Genomic DNA, 22,557 nt, shown 5'->3' on the forward strand with positions numbered 1-22,557 from the left:
TTGTTCAATATATTATGAAATATTTTTATTATTTGAATGGATTCTGTAATAAACGATTAGGAAATGGATATGAAATTTCTATTTCGAGCACGATGGAGTTTGGTCAGCCTGCATTTCGGTATTCAGAGCCTTTGACATGGCTGAAGGATCAGGACACGTCGTATCCAGGAATTTAGCAAATGTTCAAGTGGAACGCTCGAATCAGGCCAATCTTCTCGTCGAGAATGATGCTTTCGACAGGCATGTACATGCACGTGTTTCAAGCTTGTGTGTAAATCAATATTATTGTGTAACCCCGCACGCTTCGCATGTCTATCTCGCACCCATAAATGAAAGAAAAAAAAAAAGGAAAGAATGGAAAAATATTTTTCTTCTTGCAACGCCTCTTCCTCTACTTCGACGAAATCATAAATCCTTGTTCACGATTTCCGCTCGTTTATCTTCCTTTTCTTACGTATCACAACGTAAATATTGAATTTCGATGAATATGATATCGAAAGATATAAATTTTGAAAATGCTCGAGGCTATCTAACGTACGTAAGATACTCAAGATTTGTTTCTTATAAGAATATTTCTCATAAGAAACATAATCTAACGATAATTTTTCAACAGTATCTTCTATATTTTATCATCTTCTATATTTTTTACTATGTATTTGTGAAACGCGTACTTTTGAACAATCCAAGCAATAAAGCGACATAGCTCTATCTTTGTCATACATAGATTCACTTCAGCCTAACACAAACTGCTTCTAATTACTTTTACAATCAAAATTTGACAAATAAACCTTAATTTTTGTTGATAGCAATTTTTTGTTTTGGTTTTTACACACTGTGGCCACACAATAACTTTAATCGATTTTACATTAAATTTAATATCGTTTGAAACAGTTAGTTAATTAATTTCAAATTTAATAGAAATAATTATTGTTGGCTTTGCTTCAAGCGAGATTAGGATTATATACAATCTGAACACGGATTATATATACGTTTATATTATTAACAAAGGGATTAAAATTTTGGTACAATTCGTATTATATATCTCGTTATTGTTTGAAATGGCCATTAATTAATTTCAAATTTAATAGAAATAATTATTGTTGGTTTTGTTTCAAGCGAGATTAGACATTTACACATCTTAGGGATTACACATTTGAATACAGATTATATACACATTCATATTATTAGAAAGGGATTAGAATTTTGCCAACTCCTATTAGCCTTATTATATCTAGGATATATCTGATTGAGGATTTAGTTCACCTAAAGTCTTCCTATTAGACCGTTTAGATCTAGGTTATACCTGCTTTAATTTTTCTCATCTCTAGATTAAATTTATCTACGTACTCCAATACACAAGGATATACTTCAATCGAATATCGAATTTTCTTGACAATTCTTTTTTTTTTTTTTTCATTCCCTCACAAATAGTGTTGCATCGCAAGACGTATTACAATGAAATTTTTCTTCTACTTTCTAACCATGAACGAATAAACTATAGAATTAAAAATACGCTACAATAATTCAGATACGTAGATTCTCACAGTTAAAAACATTAATTAAAATCAATCGATAGAACCCTGCATGCATTTTTCAAATTACAATGTAACTCTGTCTCTCCTCCTGATTTGATCGTGCAACTATACTCAATTCTACGCCCCCGTTTCCATTTCAATTCCACATGGTTTCAATCCATCCTTGAAAGGAGATTCGTCTACTCACTTCAGAGATCACTTATCACTTATCCAATATGGCGGCTTATTTCTTATTTCTTATTTTTAACCGAACACAAGCCGGGCGGAGAGAAGGAGCGAAACTGCGGCAGCACGTGCAGGTACACAAGGCAAGGTGCATTGTTCGAAGCCCGTGGAAGGGAACAATGAGAGAGGCTCGTGCTAATTTTAATCGGCTCAGCCACTCGACTTGAGAATCACGAATGCGCGAGGCCAGTTCTTTTTCTCGCGGTCGAGATCAACACGTTCCTTTGTCCCTGACTCTCTCTCTCTCTCTCGATTTCTCGAGAAGTTCGATATCTCGTGTGTCACCTTTTTCTTCCTTTGTCGTTCTCACCCACCCGCTCGTTCTTCCTTCCTGATGAATTACCGGATGAGAATAATGCTTTTGCTGACAACTGCCTCGACTCGTTCTGCGATCCCCTCGATTCGCAAATTAGGTTAGGAATGCTCGTTTCAACGCACGATCGAACCATTCGCTCTTCCTTCGAATTATTGTATCGAATGCATTTAGCTGCTGTTCCATCCTTCCCTGCGCTGCAACGTTCAACGTTTTTTCAATTCGAAATCACAATTTTATAATTTATAATAACATGGAAACGAGGGACGAAAATATAGACGCGCGAGTCGATTCGCGCGGGAAAAACGAGTGAAATTTAATTCCTTTTTTTGAAAGGAAGTACAATGGTCATTTGCTACATTTGCAGCAGGATTGAAAATTATTGCAAAGTGTGAGTTTAAAATCCTCGTGAGACGTGTGTGTTCACGTTATTTGTATTAATTGGTTGAAAATTTCGTAATAAATGGAATTCTATTATAGGAAGGGAACGAAAGTTATTGGTTAGAATATTATTAAACGTGTTCACAGCAGTGTGAACTATAATTGTAACCAATTATATTATAGTGACTAAATGTAGCAATGACTCGATACTGTTTCCCAATAATCCTCGTTGAATGCTTAAAATATAATTTCTTCTTGAAGTATATATCAAGTGTATTGAATTAAATAGAAACGAATTAATTCATTTTTAGAGATTTGAAAAATAACTTACGCTAATGGAGCCGTTTTTTCATAGTTTAGAAGGATAAGGAAAATCACCGACTTTGCTTCTTCCGTGATACATCTTCCCTGCGGGATCCATCGTAAATCTAATTTCGGAATCGTCAAACAATTTCTCCATTCTCGAGAATACACGTGCATCACACACATTCTTTTTATCTGTATATATATATATATATCAAAAAAACTTGGAAAACTTTTCTGTCGCGAATGAAGAAACTTCTTCACCAGTCTTGTCGTGGTTTTCTTTTCCGAATCGTGGAACAATTCTGTTTTCGAGTTCGAAAAGAGTGTAACAAGTTTTAAACTTGAATACACACAACATTTGGTCGCTGGTATGATCTTTTTCTCGTTTGAAAAACATATTGACAGTATTTACGAGCCAAGTTCGAGTAAAAATTTGACGATAATAGTTCAACGTATCTTCACCAAAGATTTAAAAGATGCGGATGAAAATTATTTTATTTTATTATTATTATTTATTTTATTTTAAATATTTTTCTAAGAATTGAAATTAATAAATTTTAATTAATATTGATACTTAAAGAGAAATATTGCGCAATTTTATACCTGAAATGTTACAATCTGACAATGTATTAGCAAAGAAAAAAAGAAAAAGAGTTAAAAAAGAATCAAAATACGTATGCGTATACATTTTGCTTGATCATTCGGTTATGTAAAAGCATATTGGCAAAAGTCAACCGGATTTCTGTTGAAAGTTGAAAATTGAATTAAAATTCGCGTTTTATGCAAATTTAAAATTCCGAAATATTTCAGAATGGAATCTCTTCTTCTTGAGGAACAAAGAAACTCATTAAATATCGGTTTAGAGACAACTTCCAGCTTTCCAGCCAACATTCCATCAGCCAACAAACGACACCAATTGAAATACCTGTGCTTGCACAGCTGCAAGGTATAGTTGCGTCTCCCCGAGTGCAAAACGCTTCATGGAGATGTCCTCTTGCAACTCGGCCACTTTCGTGTACAGATTGCTTTCAGCGCTCCTGCAATTAAACAAAAAAGAAATTCCGTTTTAGCAAACCCTGATTTTCCAGAGATTAAATCGCGCTACGGTCCCGTTGAATTTCGAAATTAAATCGGGTTGGGAGAGAACAGGTCGAGAATCCATCCACCTTTTCCTTTATTTTTAATAAATTGAGAACCGGCGATGGAAAAGGGGAAACAATTATGAATATCTTTCTCTTGTTAATTATTTCTACTCGTGTTCAATTACAAAAATTCACCTTATTGCTAATTTTTTTCAAATGAAAAGAAGAATATATTCCAATCTCTGAGGGATAAGAAATCCTCTACCTTTATTTTTAATAAATTGAGAACCAGCGATAGAAAAGGGGAAACAATTATGAATATCTTTCTCTTGTTAATTATTTCTACTCGTGTTCAATTACAAAAATTCATCTAACTTTTTCCAAATGAAAAAAAGAATATATTCCAGTCTTTGAGAGATAAAAAATCTTCTATCTTTTCCTTTATTTTTAATAAATTGAGATGGAAAAGGGGAAACAATTATGAATATCTTTCTCTTGTTAATTATTTCTACTCGTGTTCAATTATAAGAATTCACCTTATTGCTAATTTTTTTCAAATGAAAAGAAGAATATATTCCAATCTCTGAGGAATAAGAAATCTTCTACCTTTTCCTTTATTTTTAATAAATTGAAATGGAAAAGAGGAAACAATTATAAATATCTTTCTTTTATTAAGTATATTAATTATTTCTACTCATGTTCAATTACAAGAATTAACCTTATTGACACCTTTTTCCAAATGAAAAGAAGAATATATTTCAATCTCTGAGGAATAAGAAATGATCATCCTCGAGATTGTTCTTGAAATCATTGAGCTGATCAATATCACCATATTTATATATTCAAATACATCTTAACAGAAATGTGAGACAGGGATGTATTTTAACATATTTAACAACGGATCAGTGATGACAAGCGTTGCCTCGCTTCTGAACGACTGAAAGTCACAACGTCAATCAATTGTCGATCAATCGTCGAATAAACGTTGCGCTGCATTAAACGTTACATTCATTCAATGATATACAATTAAATTGATGTAGCGCATTCATCGTATAGGAAATGGATAAATACGCACTTTCGTTGCATGCGAATTAGCGCATCCAAAGCGTCCTGGAGTCGAGTGATCTCTTGAGTAAGGCTATCGTATTCCCGTCGTAAATCTTCCATCAGAGGCAGAGTGCTCGTTCCTGTTGGGGCTAGCTCGTCCCTCAGGGAGGGTATCTGATTGATTCTTTCCATAGAAACCTGTTCAGGAGGGCCAGGTGCCACGAAAAGCCGCCTCGAGGGTTTCTTGGACGGGGTCGCAGTTGCTGATAAGTTTCGTGCCAAGATCTACGTGATAAATTTTTATTTAATAGCGCGAATATCAAGAGACTCTCTGTCTCATAGAATGTATAAGATGAGATACGTGTTTTAACAAAGCCACATACGATACAAGAAGAAAAATTACGTAGAAATAGAGAAACAGAAAAAGAAGCCTAAAAAAGAATCTCACGAACGAGGAGATTTAACAACTCTTCCACTGGAAAATCTCATCGTTGGCTCTTGATTCGCTTGCCATTCGAGTCGTGTATGAAGCGAATCCAGTGTGTACGTGAGAAATGTACATAGACTGTGAGACATACTTGCAAATCGTTCATAGGCACGACAACTTGAGCCTCTTTGGCAACTGCCTGATAACGCTTTGTCTGCTCCCTGGCCCGCTCAGCGGCAGCCTCCGATATGCCAACCATGCACTTGCAAGCCAATCCGCATAACTCCTCGTAAACTTCCGCTATTTCGCCAAGCAGGCCGGGCAGGCATTGCGATTGATAGCGTTCTGTGATGGCATTCGTGGCTCTCAATTGAAGAATGTACGCGTTATGCGCCTCGTAGTAGGCGCGTTTCAGCTCCTGCTCGCTTCCGCCATCTACCGTCAGCAGCGCTGCGTAAGCGCGTTTGTAATCCGCTCGGGCACGCTGCAATTTCTCCTCGGCCTTGGAAACCACCTGTTCGTAAGCTTCTCTATGAGAAAATACCTGGAAAACGTCCATTCGATTTTCTTTTAATAATTCGGTTCGTAATTTGTTTCATTTTTTTAAAACTTCGATTTTCTTTTAATTCGGTTCGTAATTTTTGCTTAATTTTTGGGAAACGTTGTAATTCGATTTTCTTTCATAATTCGGTTCGTAATTTCTTGTCTATTTTTGCCTAATTTTTTAAAAACATCGATTTTCTTTTAATAATTCGGTTCGTAATTTGTTTCATTTTTTTAAAACTTCGATTTTCTTTTAATTCGGTTCGTAATTTTTGCTTAATTTTTGGGAAACGTTGTAATTCGATTTTCTTTCATAATTCGTTGTTTCATAATTTGTTGTTTCATTTTTTAAAAACTTTGATTTTCTTTTAATAATTCGGTTCGTAATTTTTGCTTAATTTTTGAGAAATTTTCTTGTAATTCGATTTTCTTTTAATAATTCGATTCGTAATTTTTGCTTAATTTTTTAAAAACATCAGGATTCGATTTTCTTTTAATAATTCGATTCATAATTTTTACTTAATTTTTTAGAAACATTGTAATTCGATTTTCTTTCATAATTCGGTTCGTAATTTGTTGTTTCATTTTTGCTTAATTTAAAAATTAATTAATTAATTTAAAAATTTTGCTTAATTTTTAAAAACATCGTGATACATCGGTTCGATTTTCTTTTAATAATTCGATTCGTAATTTGTTGTATTTTTGCTTCACTCACAAATTCGAGAGGAAGGTTAAAAATTTTGAAAAATTTTTTTTGATCTTGGTAAGAATGATGGTTCAGATATTAAGTTCTCCAATTGTGAAGATAGGATATCGAAAATTATGAATAGCTTCAACAATCATAATATGCTGATTTAAATTTTGCAATTTTTCAAAAGTTTTTTCTAAATTTTAATGAAATAATATTTCAAATAATATCAGTAATATTTTTATTGGAGATTTTGTATCTCTAACGCTGTCGAGACACATGGAAATACCAAAGCTACCAATGATTTTTAATAAATATTTCCTAAACACGATTATCAAAATGTGAAATTTTATTCAAAATATTTAAATAAATTTTAAGTAATAAGAATTTGGACGATCTTTTGCCAGACGAGGAAGGGAAAAATAAATTACCTTTTTAGACTGGACTTTACGATGAAAGCTGGCTTCCAAGGTTGGTCTGGAGAGCTGCTGTTGGAGGACCGCGGCCAAGTCTAAGTGAGCTTCTGCATCCGATTGCACCTGGCGCAGTAAACTTTCCCAAACTCGGCGCATTCCTCCCGAATCGACTCTGGTCTCCCCGGATCGGCTACGAAATTCGTCGACCAGCCGTCGTACGTTCGCCGAATGGCTCTCCATCGCAGCGCCCAACTCCTGAGCGAACTCTGATACTGTGTTGGCAAGGAGAAAGTTCATAATATATATACATATATAAAATTCAGAGGAGAATACGAAAAAGCACGAAAAAATGATACGTGGAAGTTGGAAAAATTATGAGTGACAATTTTCCAAAGTCGTGTCATTACTTTAATATCTCAATGATGACAAATGTTCTAAATTAATTCTAATGTGTGATATTGGATGTTAAGTTTTTAACGTTATCCAATTCCAAATATATCCTTGATGTTGAATAATAACTTTCTAAAACCGTAATCAAATTCAAATAATCAAATAATATTGATTGATTGATATTATTTTTTTTCAAAATTGTTTAATTCCAAAGTAATCCTTCATATTGTATAGCAACTTTCTAAAGCCACCTAGATCTAATACTAGCAGTAATGTTAAATAATCAAAGTCACATAATATTGTCTGATATCCAACATTGTTCTTTTCAAAATCATTTAATTCCAAAGTAATTAATCCTTGATATTGAATAGTAACTTTCTAAAACCATCTAATATTAACAAAGATGTTAAATAATCAAAGTCACATAATATTAATCTGATTGATATCCATTGTCCTTTTCAAAAAACTATATATATATTGAATAATAACTTTCTAAAACCAGCCTAAAACCTAGATCCAAATCGCATAATATTGATGCAAGTATCAACCAGCATCGTCTTCTTCAAAATCATTTAACTACAACTTTCTAAAGTCACTTAGATCTAATACCAACAGCCATGTTTAAATAAAGTCACATAAAACTGACTGATTGATATCCAGCATTTTTCAAAAATTTTTTCCAACTATATATATTGAATAACAACTTTCCAAAGCCATCCAGATCCAACACCAGCACAATATTGATGCAAGTATCGGTCACCATTCTTTTTTTCAAAATCTTTTTTCAATTATAATTATATATTTCAAAAAGCTAATTCAAAAGCTTGATATTAATTATTTCTAAAATAACTCATCTCCAATATTGATCCTGCTACACTTAAACAGTGGCAAGTCTTCAAATTTGTCTCGATCGTAATATCAAATCCCCAAAGACGCATAGCCCATCAGGCTAATTGACGGGCGTAATTGCCATTAATGGCTCGGTGGTTGGCAGAGCTCGTTAATTTTTAACCAGAAGAAGCGCCCTCTCGCGTTAATGTACTGACCACTGACCATTATACCGTTATTAATTAACGATCGACTCGATTCCTCCATTTCCTCCCCATATAATTGCTCCACTCCTGTGTTCCAGCGGATATTTCCGGTGCACAATGCGCTTCGTGTCGCGCTTCAATCGTAGCGATTGTTTATTGATACAACGGGGATCGTCCATCCACCCCCGCGTGTCGAAATATTCGAAGAAGAGAGCTCAACATCTCGCGCCACGTGTGCCTGACGTTACGCACCCTCTCTACTTGTTCGTTCTGCTTGCTTTCATTTAAACGCGTCGAACAGAGCCTCGATGGAACTGTCGAGATATTTTAAACAACTCGTTTCAACGAGTCGATTGATCGGAAGGATGCATTATTTTCGAGCAGATTGAAAATTCAGGATCGATCTTCTTTCTCAATTGTCTTATATTATATCGTTTATAAAATCTTTTTCAGATTATTGTAGTCGTAATCGATCGAATAAAAGATATTATTTATAGGAATTTTAGGGATTAGAGGAGTGTTTTTGACCAGCCAGCTGGTGGAATAATAAGAAATAACATTTTTCTTATTATAAGCAACATAAATCTTTTACAATTTGGTCCATCATCATTCAAGTCGTAACGAGTGTTCGTTTTATGTTCACAGAGAAAAGTTACGAAGTTAAGAATATTATGAAGTCGATACTTTTGAGAGAGTTTAATTGGAAATACATTGAATTAATTTTTTTTTCCTTCCAAAATTATAACGTGATGTTTCTTCTGAATAGATTTCGTTAAATATTTCTCGAATACTCAAATATCTTTCCTTTGCGGTGGAATTAAATAAAAAAAAGAAACTAGATTATATAGGGATAAAATTATTTAACACGTAACCTGTTAATTCCGTTTGGACTAAGTCGAGCAATCCTTGCAATGAGCCGACGATATACGTATATTTCGATTACATCGTCACGACGGATCGCTTTTATCGAGCGAGGAAAACATTAAGTGACCGTTTGTCAATGTCTTCATCTGGCACGTGATGGCGAGCACAGGAAACGATTATACGTTTACCACCTGAAGAACTGTATATATATAGGTTGATCGTACTAAGTTAATCCATCAGAAACCTTGTTGCAACGAATTCTCTCCAAAACTCTCCATGTCAATAAATCTTCTTCCATCGTACGATTGTTATCGACCGCGTTAAATTTTCCATCCGTGTGACGCCGCTATCGAACCGTTTCCAAGATTTAGAACTCGTTTCGTAATTATTTCGATATAAATATACATACATATATATATATATTTGGTGAGCTTTTTATATTTGTTGTAAAAACGTGTACATCTATAACTAAATATTTACATGCGCGCAATATAATCGATGCACGATCACTTTTAGCACGGTGTATAAAACTGTTTCGCGATACATTTTCGAATCCGAAAATAAAATTGTCGGATTGTCGGATGACGGACGAATTGCAACTTGGCCAAGGGGAATTGGCCAACGGTTTTCCACCACTGACGTAAAATTGACGTAAAGTCAATTTTGAAATTTTTTTTCTTTTATTTTACCGACCGAAATCTCTTGGCCTTACCAACGGAGTGTTTTTAAAAGAAAATATCGCTTTTTTTTCTTCCGATTTTTATATCGAATCACGTATGATAAGTTATTTTACATTACATTTGAGTACTCAAACGGTTTATTCGATTTTATATTGGTCGTAACGCAATTTTTGAATTACGTTGGAACGATTATTCGATTAAAGTATATATATATATATATATAAGCATAAGCGTGTTATGTTAGGTTAGGATTAGGCTTAGCTCGGATGTCGATTATCTTGTGTCTATATTTCTTCAAAATACAATTTAACATCATTGGCGTAATATTCGTGGATAGAATTTCGATATATTATTTCTTTCTGGCCAAAATCAAAGTCGAATTTCGTTTTTAAAATATACTTGGCGTCATTTTGTCACGCGTTCAAGGAACAATTTCTTCAATTTTTTGAACGATTCTCGTTTACAATTCGAGTTCAAATCTGACTAAATTTTTTTTTCAACGATTCGATATCGCTTATCAATCTCCTTCCTTTTTCCTATCGCTTTAATTCCTACCGCTAAGGGAGAATACTCGAGTTGAGGAATAAATTTAAAGAGATCTATTTACATTTATTTATTATCTCTGTAGATTATCAAAAAGTACAGATCACCTTCGTACAGAAGATACAATTAAACGATGGGATGCATTAATTATTGAAAGTCACGAGTTTATTAATTTCCGCCTGAAAAATTATTTTTCCCTAAAAATCGGTTTAAACCAAGCATTCTTTTAATTTACGATTAAATGCGAAGATTCTAGCGGGAAAAAAGAGCGTCCCCTGACTCTAAAAATTCAATTATTACCATTGACACGTTCGCCACGCGAGGAGGAGGTTGGGACCAATGTTTCCAACGGCGGTTAACGAGCACGGAATTGACATTCAATTACGGGGACGTGGTCTAAAAATAGGGGAAACGGTTCGATTAATCCCGCGACACGGCAAACTCCACGGCCGGTTAAATACGAAATAGGCCAATCTGAAATCACGCCATTAGGTATTAATATTATCTCCCCCCCTTCTCTCCCTCTTGATTAACTCGAGAAACTCGAGAGGAGTGTCTTCAATTTGTACGAGTCGAGTAGGAAAAGGCGGCGTCTAGTCAAAAATTAGAATTTAAGAAGATTAAAACGGCCCGAGCCGATATCTTCTTAAAAATATCGTCGTGCCTTACATTTTGAAAATACAGATAATGTAATATATCGTGATCGAAGTAAGTTCTAAAATTTGAGGTTAAACGTAAATCTAGAAGCTAGCCACTTAATTTAGAAATGATATTATCCTCCCCCTGTGTGCCAGCCGATCATATTACAAAACGAATGAAGTCATTCTCCTTCGGTTTTCAAACTGGATACGACTCAAGTCGGATTAAAATTAAAGCACGGCCTCGAGCAAGTTTTCTGCAAAATTGATATCGACCATGCCCAAAACTCTGCTGTGCATTGCATCATCCAGGTAGCTCTTCACGGACCGTTTTCGGGATGGATTCGATAATCCGTTGGTTGGTTACGAATGCATCGTGTTTTAAACTCGTAAATTGGATGGATTTATTCCATTGAGGACAGGACACGACGAGTTGTAAGTGGATTGTGTCGTGGGTAGATAGAAAGGACTTAACGAAGACTCTCGACCCATCCACCACGGTTTGTGTCCCAGAAAACTTCCGGCGCATTGAAGCGCCCCACCCCGGCCAACCGGCCAACCAGCATCGACCACGCTGTACCCTTTTTTTCCGACTCGTTTTTCTTGCGTTTAAAATGTTCCTGTATTTCTTTTTTTTTTTTTGTTCTTGGATACTCTAATGGACGATCTATGCATCGTTTAATGGAAAAATGAGAAGAACGAACAAAGAATGAAAATTTCTCGTCGGAAAACAATTTTCAAAATTCTATCTCGTTTCGATTTTAAAATTTCTGAAACTTTTCTCCTCCGTTTCTCTAAATACAAGAGGATAAGCAAGAAGAATTTTCGCGAACGAAACACGCATCGTTAAGTTTGAAAACAATTTTCGAAATTCTATTTCGATTTTAAAATGAATTTCTGACAATTTTCTTCTCCATTCCCTTAAATATAAGAGGATAAGTAAAGAATTTTTGGACGGACGAAATACGTATCGTTAACATCGGAAGTTTTGAAAAACAATTTTCAAAATTCTATCTCGTTTCGATTTTAAAAATCGTGCGAATTTCTGAAACTTTTCTCCTCCATTCTCCTAAATAGAAGAAGATAGGTAAAGATAAATAAAGAATTTTCGTAAACGAAACGTCATTGCGTGCAATTCGAAAAACAATTTTCAAAATTCTATTTCGTTTCGATTTTAAAATTTCTGAAGATTTTCTTTCCCCTTCCCCTAAATACAGAAGGATAAATAAAGAATTTTCCGGAATGCATCATTACGTAAAGTTTGAAAAACAATTTTCAAAAAAATTCCTATTCTATTTCGATTTCAAAATTTCTGAAAATTTTTTTTTCCATTCCCCTAAATAGAAGAAGATAAGTAAAGATAAATAAAGAATTTTCGTAAACGTCATTGCGTACAATTCGAAAAACAATTTTCAAAATTCTATCTCGATTTTAAAATTTCTGAAGATTTTCTTTCCCCTAAATATAGGAGGATAAATAAAGAATTTTCGCGAACGAAACACGCATCGTCACGTAAAGTTTGAAAAACAATTTTCAAAAGAATTCCTATTCTATTTCGTTTCGATTTTAAAATGCAATAAATTTCAGAAATTTTTCTCCTCCGCTGCTCTAAATGCAAGAAGAAATCGATATGTATAGTGGGAATAGCCGAGGACGAAAATATGCTTGTGAAGTGATTCTCGTGCAGTTGCCAAGGTTACCGACAGGTAACTTGGACCGATTTCGCGGAGAGATTTCTCGTTTAGCCGAGTGTTTTCATTACGTCCCTTGTTTGAATACCTCCGCCGCTCGGCGATCGATGTACACGCGAGGCTGTGTGCACGTGTCCGTGTCACCATGTTTTCCGAGATAACGGGAATCGATTATCCGGAGCGTAAATAGGCCTATCTTTCATGGCTCGCGATATTATACGACTGGAAATTCTCTCGCGCACATTTCCTCCGATCAATTCAGATTCTTGTTGTTGAATCTTGAAGAAGGAGAAGACTTTTTTCCAGTCTTTCGACCATTCGGATATTTAAATTTCTCTCATTTTTCTTTTCTTTTTCTTTGAAAATTATCTCATGTAATTTTATACTGCGTATATTTTTATAAATAAATCTTTAAAACATATTCACGAATTCTTGGAAATATTAAAATATTATTGCGTTACGTGAGTTAATATTTTTATCGTACAAAGTCTCGTATAATATCATTTGATAATTTTAATATAATAGAACGAATAGTGAAACGAATAAAATAATTTTCGAAATTTTTTTTAGTGAATGCAGAATGAATACAGAATTTTTTGATTTTGAAATTTCGTTAATAATGGAGAAAATATTTGTTGTTTCGATAATTTTCGAAACGAGTTTACTGTTCGACACTCTTAATCATTCACGTGCGTGTCAATTTCAATGGTGAAGCAATCGATACTGCCGCGTTCCAGGCGCAGAGATGAACTGTCACGGATGACCGATGCATACAGAGTCAATCGTAAAGTAATTAGCCCTAATCGATGCTCTATATTTTTTTTCCTCCTCTCCAACTTTTCATCTATATTTTTTAAATAATCAATTTAAATGTAATAGTCTTCTTTATTACTCAAATTATTATTACATTATCACTATTCCACTTCATTATTTCTTTGTCTATAAATATATATATATATAGAGATAGACATAAGAATAATGAAAATTCTTCTATATCTTCTATATCTCATATATCTTCTATATCTCGTATATCTTCCTCTTCTTTTTTTCTACTTCCTAGCTATCAAGATAAGAAGGATAAATTAGGAAGGTCCCTTATTAATCGGTTTGCTGTAATAAAAGAGGGAGAGAGAGGAAGAAAAGGAGCGGGAAATGGGGAAAGAAGATAGATTTCGCCAAGGGTTCTATCAATGAACCCCTCGCCTTTTTATCCTCGTACGTTGGAAACAATGGAACGTCGAATTCGTTCATCCGTTAACCTCGGCGTTAACCCGTCAAATCTCTCGAACCTCTCATTTTTTCAAACGTTCGAACGAAATATCCTGCATTTTCGAGATTAGCCTAAAAGAAAAAACACGAATCTTAACGAAATCGAATGATTTAAATGGCGAAAATTTAGATCGCGTCACGTAAAATAGCCTCGCAATTCGCTTAATCGAGTTCCAAAAATGAACGTCCCACCCTTCCTTCGGATTAACGCCGTTAACGCTGTCAATTTTCGTGCCGCGGCCGATCGATATCGATGCCTGTGGCGAGGCAAATAAGCCCGACGTCTATCCGCCAAGGATTACGAATTATCCTCATTAGAAATTTGGACGGTCGAGAAAGCGTTGGGATCTTGGATGGCGCACGACGTTGGCCAGTCGATCTTCCTTTGTGTTATTGTACAAGTTAACGATCGTTCAGGGCGAAATGAGATTAAATTATACGAACAATTTTTCGATGGTGGTTTCTGCTTCGTTTAACTTTAAGCAACATGTTTCGTCCACGACATACTTGAACGTTGCTCGAGCGATTATACGATATGCAGAGCATGTAATTCAATTTTTCCAAACGTGGAATTATTATATTATATAATATTTAAAATTATTATATTATAATTATTATATTATTATATTATAAGTTGTAATGTGATGCTTCTTTGAAATATTTTTTTGAACAGTTTTTTGGAGGAATAAGTTGCTCGAGAAATTATACAATATGCAGAGTATGTAATTTAATTTTTCCAAACGTGGAATTATTATATTATAAGTTGTAATGTGATGTTTCTTTGAAATATTTTTTTGAACAATTTTTTGGAGGAATAAGAGGCTCTAGATTTTTCGATATATTAATTCTGTATCAATTTGTGTTGCTCGAGAAATTATACAATATGCAGAGCATGTAATTCAATTTTTCCAAACATGGAATTATTATATTATATAATATTTAAAATTACTATATTATAATTATTAAATTACTATATTATAAGTTGTAATGTGATGCTTCTTTGAAATATTTTTTTGAACAGTTTTCTAGATTTTGGAATATATTAATTCTATATCAATTTAATTTTTCCAAACGTGGAATTATTATATTATATAATATTTAAAATTATTATATTATAATTATTAAATTATTATATTATAAGTTGTAATGTGATGCTTCTTTGAAATATTTTTTTGAACAGTTTTCTAGATTTTGGAATATATTAATTCTATATCAATTTAATTTTTCCAAACGTGGAATTATTATATTATATAAAATTATTATATTATAAGTTGTAATGTTTCTTTGAAATATTTTTTTAAACAGTTTTTTGGAGGAATAAGAGGCTCTAGATTTTGGAATATATTAATTCTATATCAATTTGTGTTGCTTGAGCAATATGCAGAGCATGTAATTCAATTTTTCTAATCGTGGAATTATTATGTTATAAGAAATTATATAATATGCAGAGCATGTAATTCAATTTTTCTAAACGTGGAATTATTATATTATAAGTTGTAATATGATGTTTCTTTGAATAATTTTTTGGAGAAATAAGAGACTCTAGATTTTAAAATATATTAATTCTATATCAATTTATGTTGCTCGAGCAATTATATAATATGCAGAGCATGTAATTCAATCTTTCCAAACGTGGAATTATTATATTATAAATTGTAATGTGATGTTTCTTTGAAATATTCTTTTGAACAATTTTTTGGAGGAATAAGAGGCTCTAGATTTTTTGATATATTAATTTTGTATCAATTTGTGTTGCTCAATTATGAGTATGAGCACTTATATAATATGCAGAGCATGTAATTCAATTTTTCAATTTGTATCTCTTTGAATTTTTTGGAGGAATAAGAGGCTCTAGATTTTTCGATATATTAATTCTGTATCAATTTGTGGCGGTTCGTAATCAGACAAATCAGGGGTGATTCTGATCGAATAATACGATTTGGCAGAGGCAATGGTTGTCACTGAAGTTTTGGAGAACTCTGTTGCGAACTTACTTGCCAAGTGTTGAATTTAATCGTCGAAATATACGATGCTGTCCTGTTTCTATCGATCTTAGTTTTGTCGCTTCTCAGAGCTCGGTTAAGTAGAATTCCAAATGAAATGAGACGGCAGGTGGTCGGATTAGCCGATTAATGAAAGCGCAACAACCTTAGCGAAGGTTTAAAATTGGTTTTTAATAAATGCAAAACGCCTTTGAGCTCCATCTTTTCCATCATTGGAATTCCTTCATCTCGAATTCTTAAAACAATAAATATATTTATAACAATTCTCGAAAAAATATAAATGGAATCTTTCGATATTCTTGGACCGTTCTTCTCTTCCCTTTTAAATTCTTTTTCATTGTTTCTTTCTATTATAATATAATTACGAATTTCTTCTTCCTCTTTGTGATTACTTTAAATACTTTCTTCGATAAATCTGAGAAACTCTTAAGATTCTTTCTAATTTAATCCTGTTCTCTCGAAGTTTAACGAATCGAAAATTGAGAGCAAAGCTGTCGATGTTTATCGTTTCGTTCCATTTTCTTTGAGTTCGATTATTGGAATTCCTCCATCTCGATTTCATATTAATCGAATTCCTTCTTTCGATACTCTTGGACGATTCTTTCCATTATCCGTGAATTTCTTCTTCTTCTCCGTCATTAAAATACTTTCTTCGATAAATCTGAGACACCCTTAAGATTCTTTCTAATTCATCTTGTCCTCTCAAAGTTTAACGAATGATCGAAAATTAAAAGGCAAAAGTGTTTATCCTCTCATTTCTTTGCACATTTCTTTGAACTATCTTTTATCTATTATTGGAATATTCCTTCATTTCGATCGTTTCATATCGCTGCCTTTCGTATTAATCGAATTTTTAAATAATACGTATAAATAATTTTTAAAAAAATATTCCATCATCCAATGAATTTCTCTTTTTTCTCTGCCATGAATCTGAGAAAATAAGAATTCCAAACTCTTAAGATTCTTTCTAATTTATCTTGTCCTCTCGAAATTTAACGAATAATCGAAAATTAAGTGGCAAAAGTGTTCGACCTCTCATTTCTTTGTACATCTTTGAGCTATCTTTCCCATTATTGGAATTCCTTCCCTCGATCGTTTCATATTCCTCCTCTTCCTATTAATCGAATTCTTCCTTTCGATATTCTTGGACCGTTCTTCTCGTCGTTCGAATTCTTTTTCATCGTCTCTTTTTATTATAGAATTCGCTTAAATTTTATTCGTGATTTTATCATTGAATGTTGCCAATTGATATTTATTTTTCTTCGATGCAAGCATATTTCAAATGTTTCGTAAACAAATGCACGCAATTAATATTTATTTAGCGAAATACATTTTATTTGTTGTTTTCCACGAAAACAAACTTTAAAGATTCTTTAAAAATTTTTTTCTTAGAAGTCTATGTCTCTCCTCGAAAAATCAGAGAAGCTCGAAAGGGATTATTTCGCTTTGCTTTAATCATCCATCATATTTCACAGAAGGCTAAGAGCCACGCGAGGATTGTCTCAAAATAATCCTATCTCCGTTGATTTCAGACGAACTGATACACTAGATAAACGTGGCTACGTTCTTTTTCAACATTTTGTTATTAATTGCGGATAATAATTGAGTGCTATTTAATTTAAACAACATCTGACGAGAACAATTCGAAATATATGTAAAATCTCACATACTTGAATGCTCGAGCAATTATTTTTAAGTGTGCAAATAAATTCCTTTCCCTTTCTTTCTAATCATCGTAACATCCGACCGAATTACGAATTACTCTACGTGGCGCCATCTGAAAGAGCGTTCTTTTGTTTTCAAGAACAGTCGCGAGGAGCGCTTCGAGCGCTTTCCAACGCCACGATTTCGAGCAAGCTTACACTTTTACATTCCAGTTTAGGAAATACTGAATACCGAAATGATATTCGTGCCATTGAAAGAGAACGCTTTATCTTACAAAACGTGCAAAAGGGTTTAAAAATTTTAATTTGGATCAGGAAACGAGAGAAGAATAAGCAGAAACGATTGAGAGTCGATTGAATCTCGTACGATAATAAAATTAAATTTGGAAAAAAGAAGGAGAAAGAAGTTTGGAAAGAAGTTACTTGCACTATTCCATACAACATATTGAGCGTATGATTCAAATTGCATGGAATGGAATTGTTTCTTGCCGCTCTTTAAAAATTGTAAAAAGAAAGAAAGAAAAATTTAAATTTGCGAGATATATTTTCGAATTTGATACAGCATAACGGGAAATGCAAATAGCAGGCCAGGAAGTGGAATAACTCCGGAATACTAGTTGATCCTGGGCCAAAATTTGCCTAATCGTCGGCCGGCCGGCCATGAATCGTTTATGGCGCTATCGCCGCCCGAGTGGACCGAAACCAACACCGAGAGACTGTTAAATATTTTATTACACGGATAAAATTTCGCGGAAATTTATAGTTTTCGAAATATACGTGTAAATCGTGGAGGAGGAAAAATTTTTTTTAAATACATTACATTAGATCCGACGAATATTTATCAAAATGCTAATTAAATCCTCGTAGCCGATTTCTCTCGTTCAACTTATTACGCATCACGATATTCATCCCCATTTGTCATTCATGAAATATTTCCATAGTTATAGAGCGGCGATCAGTTTCATCCAGTGCAATATCACCACCACCTCTCGAGTGTGGCATCCACGAATGTGGTAACCCGATTTCCATTTGGATCAAGAGATCCTCTTTTGCTATTCTATTCTAAATAAACCGATGCCTCCCTCCAAAAGGAGGAGGATCAGTGAAGAATTGAAGATGGGACGACGAGGATTAAAATTCGTTCGGAAGCTTAAAAGGCCGAGAGAGAAAGAGAGAGAGAAATATACCTTTAGAAAATGTCAAACAATTATATATACAGGAAGTACAAGGCGTATAAAGAGCTACAAAGGATTCAATTTGTCAGATGAGAAATACGAGATGGTTGGAGAAACGAATAATATTCTCCCCTCCCTCTTCTCCTCCTCCCTGGTTGACGATTTTAAACCAGGAGAGAGAGAGAGAAAGAGAGAGAGACTGGACCTGATTAGACGATTATCGTGGGATTTAGAAACGCTTAATCCTGGATAAAACTTGGCTGGCAAAGCACGAAAGGACGAAGTGTAGTTAAATAAAATGGCGGGATTCGGAACTACGAGGCATTCGTATTTGAAAGACTCACTGAAAGACTGTGATAAAAAGCTGAACAAAGATGATAATTCTTCTTCCTTCCTTCTCTGCTGTTCGCGACGAACAACTCAAATTTTATCCTCGAATATCGCAAGTGAATGAGATTTCATTCACAAGTCGTGTCAAAACTTTGGTTAATTTAATGAAGAGAAGAAGAAGGATGTTACAGAGGAGTATATGTGTATATATATATACAGGGTGTTGGTAAAAAATATTTAGTGCAAGTGAAATAAAGATAATCTGAAATTCAAATTGATTCTTTGTTGTACATGTGAAAATAATTTGAAATTGTGCATATGTTGTGCATATAAAACAACATATAATGTTTCTTTCTAATTCGAACTCTTATAGAAGCGTGTTTCGATTTGCTTCTATGAATAAACATGGCGGGTTGAATGAAATGCAACGATTTATGATTTTAAACGAAACATCGTATAATTCCAAATATTGTAAAATTTGCTACTGGATCCCTCTGAGGTAAGTTTCCATTAAATAATTAATTACATAGATTTCGATTTACGTTAATTTAATTAAAATTTTTTTTAAATGATATAACAATATTCTGTACCTTGTATATTATCTTATATCGAAATTCATTTGAAATAATCAATTGTATATTAAAAAATTTCGGAATACATTTTATCGAGGGGCACTGTTTCGCAAGCGACGGTACTGCACTCAGTTGAACGTTCTCGCTCTTTCGCCGTCTCACTCTATCAAACTTAAATTGCTTATAACTCGTTAATTAAGCCTTACAGGACGTACGTGCACATGAGCTTTTTTCATCGTTTTGATGTCTAGAATGTTTATCCTCCCAAAGAGTGTCCCACATTTTTATTAACACTATTCGGTACACTAAACGAATGAATTAACCTAGAAATCGTAGATTGCGGAAAGGATCACGTAAACTTGAAAATAAACTTGCAAATAAGTCTGGTTACTACTGCGTATATATTCGAATATAGCTTGGACGACAAATTCCATCGGATCGATTACAAGATAAACAGACTGTATGCACAGGTAGAGGATTTTACGTGACCGGAATATACGAAGCAAACTGGTTAACCTGCAATCATATTTCGACGTAGTTATTTCTCGTGATGCGAGGAATTTTGTGTCAAATGTGAAATCAATTTATAATCGGTAAATTGGAAGAATATTCTTAAAAAATATTCTAAAATTGGATTACGATCCAACAAAGTTAATTTTTAATAAGTCATTTTTAACCATCGTGAGACACCAAATATTCTCGAAACGAGAAATTAATTAATCAAATTCGATCAAAGGGATATATATTTTATATACTGACAGAGTATATCCTGCACAGGTATAGGATTTTATTGTATATTTTATATTATATATAATCATATTATTTTATATATATATATAAACCCGTCAATATTTTCAATATTATAATTTTCAATATTACGCGACGAAGCATCCAGTGGAAGCATTGCATCCATTAAAGAATCGATCGAAACTCGAGAAAAGAAACTCACGAAATAAACGATTCGACGACTTTTCGATGAAATCAGCGGACCAATTTTTGAAATTAGCAGCCTATTGAAATCAAAATGGGGGGAAGCTTCGTACCAGTCTTTCTTTTTTTCTTTTTCGATCGAACACGATTAAACTTGTAACCTGATCCTGAACGAGAAGAATGAAACTTGGGTGCAAGTTGCTCGGATCACAGCGTTCGAGTGATTCTCGATCGATTACCCGAATCTCGATATCCCAGACGCCTGGTTGGAGAGCGGTAATTGTCTGGTAATTTTAGCCGAAAGCTGTCGTGTCTCATCCTTGATATCGGCCCGCCATATCGTGACGGCCATCGTAATTATAGAAGTAACGACGAAATGGAGACATTCAGGAAGTCCGTTCTTCTTTCTCGAACATTTTATCGTTAGTTATTCGTCGATTAGGAATTCTTTTTTCCCTTTTTTTTTTTTGGAAAATAATAATCGAATATTAAAAATTGAAATAATGGAAGAGACTGTGTTGCGTAAATGCAGAAGCATTCTCAATGAGTCCTTTTCTTTCAGAAAATGTAGTTGTCACAAATAAAATAAGTTTTATAGATTAAAGTAATTTTTAAGATTTTAATTAAACTTAAAGGAAAGTTGATGTCACTGAGAGAATTCTACACTTTCTCTTTTTCTCAGTGCTTCTGAATTACAATTATTACAATTACAATTATTCCTGTCCTTTGACGTCTATTGTCAATGAGTCCTTTTCTTTCAGAAGATGTACTTGTCATAAATAATATAAGTTTTATAGATCTAATTTTTAAGATTTTAATTAAACTTGAAACGAAACTCGATCACTGAGAAAATTCTACATTTTCTCTTTTTCTCAATATTTCTGAATATACAATTTTTACACAATATTCACAATTATTCCTGTCCTTTAACATTCTCCTTTTCTTTCAGAAGATGTACTTTTCATAAATAACATAAGCTTTATAGATCATTAAACTTAAATTTTTAGAATTTTCAGGATTTTAATTACCCAATCTTGATCATTTTAATAATTGAGGAACATGCCATAGAAAATTTGAAAGAAGATTCTAAAATATACAATTATTCACAATTATTCCTGTCCTTTGACGTCTATATTCTCAATAAATCCTTTTCTTTTAGAAAATGTACTTGTCATAAATAACATAAGTTTTATAGATCTAATTTTTAAGATCTTAATTAAACTTGAAACGAAACTTGATCACTGAGAATACACAATTATTCACAATTATATTCCTTTAACATTCTCCTTTTCTTTCAGAAGATGCCATAAATAACATAACTTTTATAGATCATTGATCTAATTTTTAAGATCTTAATTAAACTTGAAACGAAACTTGATCACTGAGAAAATTCTACACTTTCTCTTTTTCTCACTGCTTCTGAATATACAATTATTCTTATTCTTTGACGTCTATTAACATTCTCAACGAATCCTTTTCTTTCAGAAGACGCACTCGTCATGGGCAAACAACATCAAACTACACTTAAACAATTATTTCCCAGAGATTATTCTTGTTTCACGAACCAATAACCTCTATTCCATATACCCTTTATTTAATTTACAATCTCATTATACATCACCATCCACGTTATGCCCCAAATTGATCAATTATCTCGATTACAACAATATCTTCCCCCTCCCCTCTACCTATACTTGACCAAACCAAACGGTACAGTATCAAGCTGCCTGTATTTGCTTTCGTATTGTCCAACGTATTATGCTGTCGGATGAAACCCGATTTCTGCGAGCATCCACTTCATTTCATCGACG

The 22,557-nt window shown here is 33.5% G+C and overlaps 1 protein-coding gene across 6 annotated transcripts in view; it reads right to left on the bottom strand.

Annotated features, from left to right (window-relative positions):
• The window catches only part of LOC107996410 (uncharacterized), a 71,027-nt gene that overhangs the window by 17,928 nt on the left and 30,542 nt on the right, over nucleotides 1–22,557 (bottom strand). For all 6 annotated transcript variants that reach the window (XM_062078724.1, XM_062078722.1, XM_062078723.1 and 3 more), the window contains 4 exons: nucleotides 6,979–7,235; nucleotides 5,468–5,860; nucleotides 4,918–5,174; nucleotides 3,686–3,797 (listed from right to left, as the gene is read on the bottom strand). In XM_062078724.1, coding sequence (XP_061934708.1) covers nucleotides 3,686–3,797; nucleotides 4,918–5,174; nucleotides 5,468–5,860; nucleotides 6,979–7,235 — 1,019 coding nt within the window. The remainder of the gene's footprint in view (nucleotides 1–3,685; nucleotides 3,798–4,917; nucleotides 5,175–5,467; nucleotides 5,861–6,978; nucleotides 7,236–22,557) is intronic.

Source organism: Apis cerana, linkage group LG8 (genome assembly GCF_029169275.1).
Source record: "Apis cerana isolate GH-2021 linkage group LG8, AcerK_1.0, whole genome shotgun sequence".
NCBI lineage: Eukaryota > Metazoa > Arthropoda > Insecta > Hymenoptera > Apidae > Apis > Apis cerana.